The sequence below is a fragment of the Anser cygnoides genome, chromosome 8 (genome assembly GCF_040182565.1).
Source record: "Anser cygnoides isolate HZ-2024a breed goose chromosome 8, Taihu_goose_T2T_genome, whole genome shotgun sequence".
Lineage (NCBI taxonomy): Eukaryota > Metazoa > Chordata > Aves > Anseriformes > Anatidae > Anser > Anser cygnoides.
The window spans coordinates 9,487,491-9,501,546 of record NC_089880.1 but is presented as its reverse complement, the minus strand read 5'-3'; the positions used below and the strand labels follow the sequence as shown (position 1 = coordinate 9,501,546).

Genomic DNA, 14,056 nt, shown 5'->3' with positions numbered 1-14,056 from the left:
ATACAATACTTCACCCCTACAAAAACACTTCACTTTACTCCTTACACATATGAATTCTTGAGACCAAATGTATGAGGGAAATAATCTACTGAATTGTGTAGCATAAAGGTTTGTTGCCTGTTTGGATACCCAGGTCCGATTAGATGCATTGAATTAGCTAAAATTATTATCTGCCATTCTTAGTTAGCTTGAGGGAGATCAAAATACACATATATACATCTTTTTTTTTTTTCTTTTAGGATTTGATTTGCAAAAGACAACTAATTTTTGAACTGACAAGGAACAAGAATGAGATCTAACATAATGAATCTCAGAGGAAAGGATAGATTTCTATCTTCCACTAATGTAGGCAATCGGTAGTATGGCTCTTATATGCCTCTACATGCTACAGCTTATAAGGGACTCACAAAAGGCAGGTCATTTTTTCTCTCTTCTTTTTGTCCCCAGCTGCTCAGCCTGCTTTAGTTGGCTGCTGCTTTGAATGCAGTTCCCTCTCCTTTCCAAATTCTTTTCCACACTTACTGTCAAAAAAATGAAAAAAAATGCATAGTATCATCTTCCTCTCTTCAGTGATTCATATGCTCATGCACATACACCTTGCTCAGATACCTGGCCTAGATCACTCTCTGTTTTTGACATTACAGCCAAATGCCTCAATCAAATAAGCTTTAAGCTCCTGTGTGGCTCTGTGCCAAAGATATAAATAACTTTCCTCTATACAGCATCCAGCTTGCCTCCATTCCTACTTTTTTCTTGCTAATGCCTTGTTGCTACATTCCATTTTTTTTACACCAACCATATAGAACTGTGTTTGTAAATGCTCCCTGCTTATCTAAACCACAAGGTTTATAATTTAGACTTTATCTTTGCCTTCATTATGAAACTTAGCTAAAATTCACTAGCATGAAATACAATCCTATGGACGGCAATTCATAGTTTTCAAACAGGACAGAAGATTAAGCTGAAGCCAAACATAATGACAAGTCCTAAACTGTTGTTTCTCCACCATGCCATTCATTTGCTTGTACTTTAGAAACTCTTGTTTCTACACAACTTTCCAGACCCATTTTAAATTTAAAGCTACTATTGAATCCTAATGTGGACTGTTCCCCTCTGGGGAACGCAGTAAGAGCTTTTCTACAACATACACGTACTTTGCACAGGTGACGTGAGTGCAGGCACACCGGAGAAGTGAGAGATATACTTCCAATAGTCCTTTACAAAAATAAGGCAACCAAGAACACCTATATTTTGGTTTTCCTTTTCATCCATTACCTAGCACAGCTTGGCTTGGGACACACCACCAGCAAGGCACCACTTAAGAGAAGACTGATATGGGGAATTATGGTTCAAGAGCCTTCTGAGGCATCATGCCTACCTTTCATACATTCTTGTGTTGGTGCAATTCATACCCATCTCCAAGCACAAGGTCACAAAACGGTCTTTTACATTTGCACTATATAGGTTCCTTTTGCAAACTGAAGTTTTGTGAAGTCTGATGCTATATAAATAAGAGCTTATTCATCCAGGACATGATCTGTGACAAACAATCTGCCAGCAAGTGCTAAACAAGAATCTTCAAGGTTGCACATTTTCTTGAGAATTGTCAATTCTCCTCTACTGTAGATTTGTGTTAGTATAGGACTTGGAAATCATGCATATAAGGAGCCTGGAATGATGTAAAACATTTTGACAGATTGTTCTTGAAATCAAATCTTTTACCTGAAGGGCATGCTTTGCTTGGGTGGAAAATAATAGCTTATTTCCTTATGCAAAAAAAACCCTCAGTGGCACACCAAAGAGATATTCACATGGAAAAAAAAAAAAAAAGTAGTAAGTTGACCGCACCGTGCTATTAGAAGGTGGAAGGCAGACATTTGCATAGTGCTGTGATTAAAATGTATTTGCATCCCGTATGACAGGTGGTTCCCTTTTACTAGGATGTCGGCAGTACTCCGCTCATCTTGGCTTCTCCCGACATAAGAAAGGTAGTAAAGTCCACATTTACTTGAATTACTTAGACCAAGAGAACATTAACCTTTCTGCTGAGGTTATGTTATACAGAACACTATCCAACAAGGCTCGGTGTGGAATGGATTCAACAGAGGCCAGGTGCTGAAGGGCAATGACATATTGAACCTGATCCAGGGGAAACGCCAAAACTGCTGTTGGAGAGTGTGACCTTTTCTCACGTTGAGTACAAGGTGAGTACAAGGCAACCCTGTTAGGAACATATATGAATGCAAGGGATATGTTAGGCTAATACACCATCAGTTTGAACATGAGCAGATGTTTTATGCTGCCTGTTGAGATAAGTATCTAGCTCAGGTGTGGCTCAGTGGAACACAAAATGACTTGCTTAATTTCCCTAATCAGCCAATAGCTTTTCATAAAGGCAGATAACTTAGTGAAACCAATGCATAAGGATACATAAAAATAAAAGACAAATACCATTAAAAAGTCAAGAGGTAAGCCTTAAAGTTCAGAAGATTCAAATACTTAATAAATCAATGGTTCTTATTAGGTAACGTCAGCAAAGGATGAAATGTGCAACTGATAGATCCACATTCCCTTTCCTACAGTTCTAGCTCTCCTACAGCCTGTCAAAGGCACGAGTCTCTGAAATCCATAGCACAGTCAACAGTTTCAAGTCAGAAGCCTCATAGATTTTTTTTTTTAAATACACTGAAATTAGCTAAACAGATATGGGCCTGAGCTACTTTGCAAGTCCAGTCTGGGTTATTAGTGAACTGAAGCTGCAAGCATCAACAACATCAGCTGGATCCAGATTTCCAGAAAGTTTGGAAGTAATTCTATGTGTAATTTCCAGCCCATCTCTAGTACATCTTCATATTTCTCTTTGTTTGCTTAATACAGTATATTATGAATAATTAACACATCTGCACAAGCAGCTGATGGATTTTTTTTTGTAATACCGAGACAATTATTCTCCTTATGAAATTTCAGTAAAATATTAGGGTTCCTTTTCAGAAATTATTAAATTCCAAACAGAGGAGTTATACGACAAATTCTTAAACTTCTTTTACTAACAGCTAGTCATTGTGGGAAGAGGTGACTGTCTAACTTCGGTATAGTATAGTTGTGATATCTGTACCGGGATAATAAGAATAGGCCTACTACCTGGTGATGACTGTTATATCTTCTTTGCAAGAGTCACATGCTGCCAAAACGATAACTGAAATAGATTGTATTTCTGAGGACCCGGAATACAATCAGCTTACATACACTAAGCAGGCACTGGGCAGCACATTACACGATGGTGAAAGTCTCTCATTTGCTCTTTGAGCTTTTGTGAACTGTGATCAGGTTCCCATCTAAGTACCTGGCCAGCTGACATCTATTTCGTCAAACCATCAGCACAGAAATAGCATGTGGCTGCCAGTCAAGCAAGGTAAAGGCCCAAATGGGCCAGGGAGCTTAAGCTATCCTATTTACACCAGAAACATTCTTCCAAACACAGGCTGGGGCACGCCGCATGCTGGCAGATGATATGGAGAAGGTGGTACTGTGCTTCCCAAGGTCCCTGGGAGCTGCCTGTCGGTTGCCAGCTTCCAGTGATAAGTATCCCTTAAAATGCAATAGCAGTCTGATTGCGTCCAGCTAGTTACTTTGTGTGCTAGTCAGAACACTCGTGGGTGTGAGCACCTAGTAAAGGCAGTAATACTGAGCCTGAAAGCATCTTCTCTGGATGCCTAAAGACTAAGCAAATCATGATGTTGAAAATGAGGCAATTACTTGCAAATGAAAGTTACATTACAGAGCATCCAGCAGTATCTCCAACTAGCAGTTCAGTATCAGTTTTAAGACCTGAGCCCTTGCATCTAAATTATTATCCTTCGTGTCTTGCTTTCCAATAGATTTCACAATTACATTTACCATATCTTGCTCTATTCTCAAGGAAAAAAATATTTTTTCTACACCATAGAAGAGATTAAGAGCATAACACAATAAATGCATCTTTTTAATTATACGTTCAGACACTCTTTATAGGCTGTTTACTGTTCACACTGTTTACCATTACAAATATGCACTATCTTCATGCTGGATTTAGCAAGTTCATCTCCAAATTATGAAATCACAGTCTTATTATTTAATAACAAATATGTTGATTACGTGAATACTGGCCAAAAATATGTATGTTCAGCTTTGCAGAGCCTTCTATTTCTGTATTAAAATGCTAAACCAGTGATCATAAACCACAAAATAAAAAAACAAAATTTCAACAGTCATTGAACAGTAACTAACAAACTAAAAATGTCTCACTGTTAGAAAATTCAAGTTTTAACTATTTACAGTCTGTCTAGCCACAATCTCTATAAATCAATATCGTTTACATTTTGTACTATGTTTATTCTCTTTTACCAGGCTCAAACCTGTGACTGAATCAGTCACAAATAATTTAATGTAAATTCAGATACTGGAGGTTTGCCCCCTGCCTGTAAGATGCTGAAGTTAGTCTTAATAACATAATGGATGAAAGGGTTTTGGTCTTGTCTGGCACTATGTTATAGTCCAAGGTAAATATTCTGTAGAAATGAGACAAAATAACTAATTAAGGGAAATGAGAAGCACTGTAGAGAATCAGATTGATAGTTCATATTTCTGTCATTCTAATATTACTTGCAGAAGCAGGTGGATTTGAAGGTAAGAAATTTGAAACGGGAGGAAAACAAGATCCAGATTTTGCTGCCATGAATCTTGTTTAGCATTAAAAAAGTAGGACTGGGTCATCATTTCTAGTTTTCTACTATCAAAGGCAATAATGTAAAACAATCTCTTTCATAAATATATCAAGCTCTGTCTTTGAAGAACAGAGGAGTAGAGAGGACAAAAATCCTACTGGGAGACCGTTAACAATGACGCTTTCTGAAGCCTCCTGATTTCCAGCCTAAAATTACTCACTGTCTGTTTATAACCATTTGTTCTTTTACTAATATGTTCCTTAAGCTAAAATACGTATATATTTTCCCCTCCATTAAGGAAGAATAAGGGAAGCTGGGTAGACTGGCTGAGCAAAGGATGATGCAGCAGCACATGATTTGGAGGGAGGCAGGAAACCAGCCAGGAAGCCTGCTTGTTCAGGAAAGCAAGGAGCACAAAGAGAAAGAAAAAAGCTAAGGAGGAAAGAATAGAGAAAGAGCAGAGAGATCACATCAAGAGCAAAAGACAAAATGATATGAGAATGTTTCTGGGGCAGAATTGTGCTCCTAGAAGGGAACAACACAGAATGAGTGGAAGAAATCACATCAAAATTTTCAAATATCACATGATATCATTATTTGTAGCAGTATCAATGTGAGCAGCCTTGCTTGAATAAACAACAGAGAATGGTACAAGGGCCTTAGACCTTCAAGATGTATAAGGTAATGGATAAGTTATATATGTACTACATGCTACAACATGCTACTACATGATACAACGTAAGAGCAAATAAATATAATGAAAAAATTGCTAGTTATGTGCACTGAATCTGTTTTCCTTCCTTCTTTTCCACTCTCAGTAAGCCAAACACAAGATGATTTCTCTGATAAGATGTTGTTCAGAGCATAAATGTTTTAAAAGATATTTGCATATAAATTGTATTTAATTAAAACTACTTTTGGTAAATTAAGATAGAAGGGTGAAATTCTACTTTTCTGTTTTATTTTTCTGGTGAAAAATAAGCTGCATTTCTGAAAGAAAAATTTAAAGGGGGTGTTATAAACAGCTTTTCAATTTGCATCGTACTCTTTGGTGATTCATGTGCTAATTGTATTGTTCCTGCTGTCACATTACCTTCAGCTTGAAGATCAGTCAGAAAAAGAAATTCTGCTCTACCTGTGACAGGCAGACAGTGGAACAAAAATGCCAGTGAAGTGAGTTGTTTTTTATGCCTATTTTAATCTTAGGAGATCTGTGGGATGGTCCTTGGGTTTTGAATGACCTGGACAGTTTTTATTTTCTCTCCCCCTTTATAATGTTATATGACGATTTCGGTTCCTTGTTGTCAATTCTGCTTGCTATTCCTATTCAAGTAAATCCAAGGAGATCAGTGAGATCATTCTCCAAGAGATAAACAAACATTAAATTAAATAACATTACTCATGAGGGAGAGAAGCCGAATTAGGTTCATACTGTCTTGTCTTCATCTTTCATTATGCTTTTTTGTTTGACAGGAAAGTTCTTAAGTGTTCACTGAAGCACCCCAAAATTTGTTATATTTGATTAGTTTATTACAGTAACTAAAAGAAATTCTGTGTTGATTAATCCCATTAGCACACGACACCTCACAAAGTACTACATAATGCTACATTTAGGTTTCATTTATTTTTAATCCAGACTGAATATATTTGCACTCCAATTTCCCTCCTGTATGTGTGCATATGTATGTATAAATATATATTTTTTAATTGTGTTTGAGTATCATTCTGTGCAGTCTGGATACAAGCAAACTGACAACTACAAAAATGCTTCCTTCCTAAAGTTGTCAGTGCAAAAATCAGTTGTAATTTTTATAAATATAACTGCAGTTACATGACATGATGCCATCACATTAGCTTTTGATAAATTTACAATTGTAAATACCATTACTGGTACACACAGTGGCACAAACTAAGCGTTCTTGTGTAAGTGTCACAAGTCCAGCCCAGAGGAAGCAGCACAGCACGCTCGAGCAGGTGCTCCAGCAGGTGCTCCAGCAGAGCAGAGGCCTTTTCAACCCCGTTTTTGGTGCTCCAGCAGAGCTTTTCCACCCCGTTTTCAGCACACCCAGTTTTCCCACCCTTCGGTATCACGGCCAGTTAGTCAGTTAGTGCACTGTGATTCTTTTCCAACCCGGCGACGACCTCCTGTACTTTCGGTTAGGCCTGTCTGCCCCCAGGGACACCAGCTGCGGCCTAGGCCGGAGGCAGAACACTGCTATGCTCCCTGAATTTGCATGTCTGAAACCAAAAAGACCAGCTTAGAAAAACCTTTCAGTACAGAGTGACTAACCTCCACAAAAATTAATTTTTGAATTTTTTTTTTTTTTTAACAGGAACAAGGACTAATCAGAAAATAAGATTTCTGTTTCTGGTAAAAGTTCAGGGATTTGTTTTGATTCTGCACTGAAACAAAATGTTTCTGAATTTTCCAGTTCCCCTTTCTTACCACCAAATGAGAAAGAGGATGAACACAAATGATTCCAGAGCTGCCAGTATGTCAAGTGACTATTATGTTCACATAGAACGTAAATTAAGTTTCAGATTCCCCACTATCACAACCTATATGAGACAGATAACCACAGGATTAGAAAGTTGGTTTCCTCTCTAGCTATTTGTATAAAATATGACAGTTTCAACAAAAGCAGCATGAGATGGTCTGAACTGAATATGAATGAAGCCTTCCCACATTACAAGAAAAAAAAAAAATCCCCCCACTTAGCACGCAGTTCCCTTATCTGACACCCTTCTGCCTGTCACAGCTTGCGGGTGCCCGCTGCTGGCCTCCACACTACGCCTTGCTTCCGAACCACCTTGGACTTCTTCAGAGCACCGAGGCAGGAGCAAGGCTCCATTTAGTTCAGTGTCTTGTTTCTAACAGAAGCCTACAGCAAGTTACAAAGAGCAAAAGCTAAGAATTTTTTCAATTTTTTATACCACTAAGAAACTGAAAAAATGCCCGTTATCCTGCCACCGTTAGCATGGTAGCTGTTTAGATAATTCTAATCATTCCAAGAAAAAAAGTGTCAAATTAATGGTTAATTCATCTGAACTTGAGAAGAAATTCAGTATATGCTCCGGAACATTTATATCCCTCCTATGCCTTTTTTATAGTTTAACCAATTGCAAGCACTATTACTGCTGTCTCTTGGGTGAATGATCAAGTTGCCAATGTTAAATAACATTCTACTTTATGAGTCTATATGTTTCTCTACACGCTTAAAAAAAATAAAAAAGAAAAGAAAAATGTGTCACACTTTGTGCTGACTTTCTGCTATTCAATAGGCAGGGTAATATGAACTACCCTGCTCCCTCAATGAATAGCCAAATAATAGAGTAGCTACCGCAGCCTGCACAGGCAAAAGATCGCAATGCTATTTTCAAGGATAGATGTTGTTTCCACAGGTCAAACATCGAGGAAACAATGGCTTCGTCTGAGTCTGTGGACACACTACTAGCTAATAAAGGTAAGGAGTACTTGAAAAATATTAAACAGAACACAACCACGTGTCAAACCAATTCCCAGACATTGCCGTCAGGTTTACACACTGGTGCCCAGCCAACTCGCCACGTGCTTTGAGCCACACCAGTGCTATGGCTGGAGGCATCTGAGCTTGACTCAAATTCAGACTCATTCCTTGAAAGGAGATGAAGGTGCTGTCTGGCCTGGCTAACCTCAGCTCTACAAGCAGCACGCTACCGCAGTAAGAACTCATTTTCATTGTGCTGCTTAGTCCAGGGGTCAGCCTCAAATCCTCAGCGACCAACATGCCCTAGATCTCCTTTTGAACTAGCAGCATTAGAGACACCAAACCACACTGGGAAGGTACTCGGAATATTCCTCAGTTAATTCTGAAAGAAATCCAATCAACACCCTACCACTGCTCGTTTATTCTGTTATTTGTTTCCCACCCAACAGCCTCTTTGGGCTAACTCCTGGATGACAGACAATATCAGAAACATAAGTGACACTACATACCCTGCATGTATACGTATATACATACACACACACACATATATAAACTGCATTGGTCTTTTGGCTTTCCTCTACCCATCATCTCATGCATTTTTTCTCCAGATGGCTTGGAGGCTTTTAGGAAGTTTTTGAAGTCAGAGTTCAGTGAGGAGAACGTAGAGTTCTGGCTGGCTTGTGAGGACTTCAAAAAAACCAAGTCCTCCACCAAGATCACCTTAAAAGCCCAAAGGATTTATTCTGACTTTATAGAAGCTGATGCTCCAAAGGAGGTAAATACTTTTTTTGCTTGTACTTTGGGTACTCACTGAAGATGGGAATAAAATGGAAAGGTCAGGTCCAAAATTCCTGGAATGACAGAAAACACAGTTTAACATGGTTTCTCTTCCATTTTTATGACAATTATTTACCAGGTGGAAAACACTGTGAAATTCTGAAGCAAACAAAGACCTCTTATGGTTAAATGCAATATGTCAAATACATTCTTCACATGGGGCATGTGTTTATCTCGCCTTCAGAAACTTGTCTTATGATTTAAGGAAATATATGTTCAATACAATTTGTTTTCCCTAACAGTTTTCATACAATAAGCATCATTTCCTTCATATTCTAGGTACAAGCATATTGGGATGTTAATGACTGTATTTGTTTCATTTTCTTTTGTACAGGTATTTTTGCCATGATGAATATTAAAATGTAAATTTGCAAAAATTTCTATCACAGCATTCCATTTTATCATTATTTAAAAAAACAAAACTCATTGTGGAGGAACAAATTGTTAATTAATTGTTGCTTAGATGTGTGATTCCTGACAAGCTTTAATGCTGATGTTTTTTGCTTTTGACAGTGACCATGCTTTGAACGTCTCCACATCTTATGCATGATCAAAATCCATTTAATTACTTTTTAAGAGCAAAAAATCCTTACAAAATGAGTAAGGCCCAAACCTAAAATGATATGGAATATCTTCATCTCTAATTTACTTATTAGTAAACTGTACTTCATAGGATTTTGTCTGGCAAGATGAGATAATCAAAAGCAAGTTTTCCTATTCTTTTTTTCAGTGATGCCAACTTTTAAAGAACCAAATAAAATGCAAAATTCAGCATGCTAGAAAAGAAGAGAAGACCTCCCTACTAATTTGCATCAGCCAGGATATCTGGGAGGAAGTTCAACTGCTGACTGTGTCCTGTACACAGACCTCAGCTTTCCAGTCAAACTGAAATTGATTTTTTCCTTTCTTCCTACAGATAAATATTGACTTCCATACCAGAAACCACATCTCTCAGAACATCTCCGAGCCCACCCTCAGTTGCTTTGATGATGCTCAAAGGTTAATTTATAGTCTCATGGCAAAGGACTCTTTTCCCAGGTTTCTAAGGTCAAACGAGTATAAGGAACTAGTAAAGAAGCAACAGAATAGAAATCAAAAGAGGTGGCTCCCATTTTTGTGAAAATGGAAATGCCAAAGACTTGAGTGTTTATGAATTTATAAATGTCTCCTGTTGCAAATCAGTACAGCTAATATTTTATTAAAGTGATTTTACGAACCAGAACTAGTGTGTTTTTAAGTGCAATAAATACATGATTTTTTCTGCTAAAGTTGGTGGAGAAGTATCCTAGAAACAGAATGGAAACATGCTAAGACATTTGAGTTAACTTTTCATTAAAAAAAGAAAAAAAAAAAAAGTTTGCTATTAAATTTTCCAATACTTTCTTTATTAGTCAAAGTGTTTTCACATTTTGTAAACAGAATGTTCTGGTTTCCTGGTTTGCCATTGGTTTTTCTTTAGAAGTATGGCCTCAAAAAATAAATTCCTTTCAAGGAACTTACATACTTTTATTCACCTCCTTATTTGTAATTGGTTAAAAAAAAAAAAAAATTGAAAACCTCTTATCATACTGTGAATGATAATAAATTAAGGACAATATATAATAAACAGACGCTTTCTGTTCCTGGCATTTAGAACAGTGAATGTTTCATAGTACAGCTCTCTTTAATATGACTCTCTTCCATTTTCTTTGCATCTATTTCATTTAAATTTTTCATTGAAATGTCTCATTTATTAATTGCATAGGCATTTTGGAAAAGAAGTGCAAACCTTTGTACATTTTCTATTAAAAATTCATTTTATTTGCTTTTCCAAATGTATTAATTGTACTGTCTACTTGCACTCATGACAAAGTAATGCCAGCAATGATCACTTTTTTTTAATGAAATAAAGGTAAGCAGAAAAGTAGGCCAACAGTTTTAGACAAGTAACCACATAAATCAGAATTTAGTGCATGGTGTCACAAGATATAAAAAGATTCTAGTACAATCTTTGCATGTCTACAAGCATGCACACTGATCTCATTCATTGCTACTAGAGGATTTATTGCATGTTTTTAGGTGAAAAAAGGAGCTATGGCATGCTCTTGAAGAAAAAAAAAGCATTCTAAACCGTATGGGACAGGAAGAATATTCACAATAGAAAATAGTTCTAAACATAAGAGACAAAAATAAGATTTAAAAAAAAACCAACCAACCAACAACAACAAAAAAACACCCAACAACTTTTATTTGATATGAATTTGATTCTTTTACTTTGAGCTGCTCTAAATCTCCAGGAATCCCTCCCTGTTTTGGAACCCTGTTCCTCCTGCCTTCTACATGCCATTGCATCCTATACACAAAAGATCCTCTCTGTTTTATCAAACTAAATTAAAGAACAAGTTTGTTTAGATAATAAAAGACATTAAGCAGTCTGAAAGCCCTAATATGCTGCTCTCAGTTATGTACTTAGGTACCACAGCTTACGTAGGTGAATTTGGTGTAAAATAGCTACTCTCTGATACCCACAGCCTAGGCTATTACCTACATTTTCTTCTTGCTTTCTGCATTTCTTTTTGTTTCTTTATTCCCCAGCATTAGTGGTTAACAGAGAAATGAACACGAGCACTGAGGTTGAGCTACAAGGAGGATGTGGTTTTGTTCTGCAGTCCCACAGCTACCATTCATTTTGCAATGATACTTCAGTGGAAAATTGCAGCTTCCGCCTGCAGCACAGCCTCGGCATCGCTTCTGCACTGGGGAATTTCTGCTGATTAAAGTCACAGTGAAGACAGAGATCAGGATTGCTGAAATTATATGATTTACTCAAAAATGTAGCAAGTCATTTTTCCCTCTTACAAATCCAAACCTCATTTTCAGAAGAGAAAATGCCCACATGTAGGAAGAGGCAGGATCAAGTCACTTTTCTTAATAGGTCAAGTAGAAAACCAAAAAATTCTGCTGCATCTAAGCAACCTAAGGACAAAGTACCTCGAAAATAGATGTGTGATCATGAAATCTCACACGTCAGTACTCCTTTAAAAATTCCCCACTTCTGACTTCATCACGAAGAGAACTAGAAAGTGCAGACAAGGTGGCTGCTAGGGATCTTTAATTCCTGACTGTTTGAAAACACAGGATAAGGAGAAGTTAAATATAAAACAGTCTAACTTGATAAAAACAATGCATGCTATTTTTCTGATAACTCTATAAAACAATAGTAGGAAGCCCTCAGTGTCAATACATCCTACGTCCACTGCAGATGGAGATCCGACTAATTCTCTTATTACCAGCATAATTGTCATCAAAAGAGGAAACCGTTCTTAACATATCAGCATTTGACATTCATTTTAATAATTACTTAATAAAGTACCATGGATGGTTTTAACACTATTTCAATTAATTTAGAAAATTTAAGCAGAAATGTACAGTAATTGCACTTTTAAGGGTTATCACAGACTGAAGTGTAATATAAAAATACTAATTTTTCATAGCACCTGATAAAAATTATTAGTGTTAATTAATTAACAAAGTTAATTAAAAATTTGCTGAACAGACCTTTCAACCCTTTTATAAATTAACCTATTTCTGGTGCTTAAATATGAGATGAAACTTCGCAAAGTTTAAATACACGATCAATTTAAATTCGGATATATCCAGTGATAATTGGATGTGTGTGTACAGTTAATTTTTCAAACCATCAGAGCACTATCTCACTACATAACAGGCAACCAAACAAAAGATTCTACAGCATGTTGAAGTGTTTTGGAGTTGAGCAATCAAATTTCTGAAAATTTATACAGTACATGATATGCATTATCAAAGATACATTTCAGAAAGCATCTGAAAACACCCAGATGAGAAAGCTGGGAGCCGATAGTCTTTATTTCTGTTTATCCTCTAGATCTAAAACTGATGCTTCAAACTTTCACGTGAAAAAAACTCAAAACCAAGCGTCCAAACTGTGGTAGTTCGGCACAGGAAAAGGCCAAGAACTGAAGTACGACTTAGAAGACTGAATTTTGCCCAAATCCCAGAGCTTTACCAAGAATTTCCAACATGAGCTCAGCCCGTTTGTATAAACTGTTGAGCAACAAATGTGAAATGGAGAGGTTACCCCCCTCTTCCATTGAAATGTAGTACAGATGTGTCCATTAGCATTTAGGGAGCACATAAACACTACAGGAAAGCCGGATCTGTGGTTGGGCTTTAGAGTGATCCCTGAGACCAAAGCCACTTAGCATCAGTCAGAGAAACATCTGCATTGCCAAAGCCACTAAAGTTTGAAAATCCCAGATATAAATTTCGTGGAGAGGGGTCACAACTAATCTTGTATGTTTGTAAGTTACCTATTCCTGTGGAACATCAAGTGCTAACATTTTACCAGAATTACTTATAACAGTTTTGGGTTGTAAGGGAAGAGAAGAAAAGACTGTAGTGTTAACAATATTCAGCATTATGCTTTCAACAATTATCTTACAGAATTTATGGCAGATTTTTTTAAGCTAGTCCGCAATAAAAGGATGAAGAAAATACTGTTGTACGTAAATAGAAAACACTCACAGAAAGTTCTATTAGGAAGAATGTTTGCACTACAACCCTCCCACTTGCTTTCACTAAGAAATAAGAAGTGATTATTTATTCCGTTTTTCTCTATTTACAAGTCCAAGCAAGGCAAAACTCTCAATTTTGAGAACTATTTTTTTAGAGGACTCAACCTCTTTCAGAACTAAAAAAATCCTACCAAATATAAATGACAGAAATAAAATGGGGTTTACTTCTTAATAACACCACATTTCTTAAAACAAAACCAAACCTCGGATCCTGCATGCAGTGACAATCCTAAACCTCCCACAGCATCTAGACTCACAGACTGCCAGATCCATCATGCACACATCATGACAGGACTGTCCCAGAATTACAATTAAAGGCATAAAAATATTATAAATAAATAATAATAAGCAAGTAACAAACAAGTTTTTTATATATATATATATATATATAAAATAAAGGCATAATTATGTCCTCAACACAGGACTGATTCCAGGCTTGCCCTGAAGCCCGGGATCC

The 14,056-nt window shown here is 36.9% G+C and overlaps 1 protein-coding gene across 1 annotated transcript; it reads left to right on the top strand.

The window, feature by feature from the left end:
- Nucleotides 1-3,539: 3,539 nt before the first annotated feature.
- Nucleotides 3,540-10,858, top strand: LOC106041579 (regulator of G protein signaling 21). The gene is made up of 5 exons (XM_067001165.1): nt 3,540-5,384; nt 5,803-5,876; nt 8,106-8,167; nt 8,779-8,945; nt 9,924-10,858. Exons 2-5 carry the CDS (start codon nt 5,866-5,868, stop codon nt 10,125-10,127), a joined length of 444 nt encoding a protein of 147 aa, XP_066857266.1. The 5' UTR covers nt 3,540-5,384; nt 5,803-5,865; the 3' UTR covers nt 10,128-10,858.
- The last annotated feature ends 3,198 nt before the right edge of the window (nt 10,859-14,056 follow it).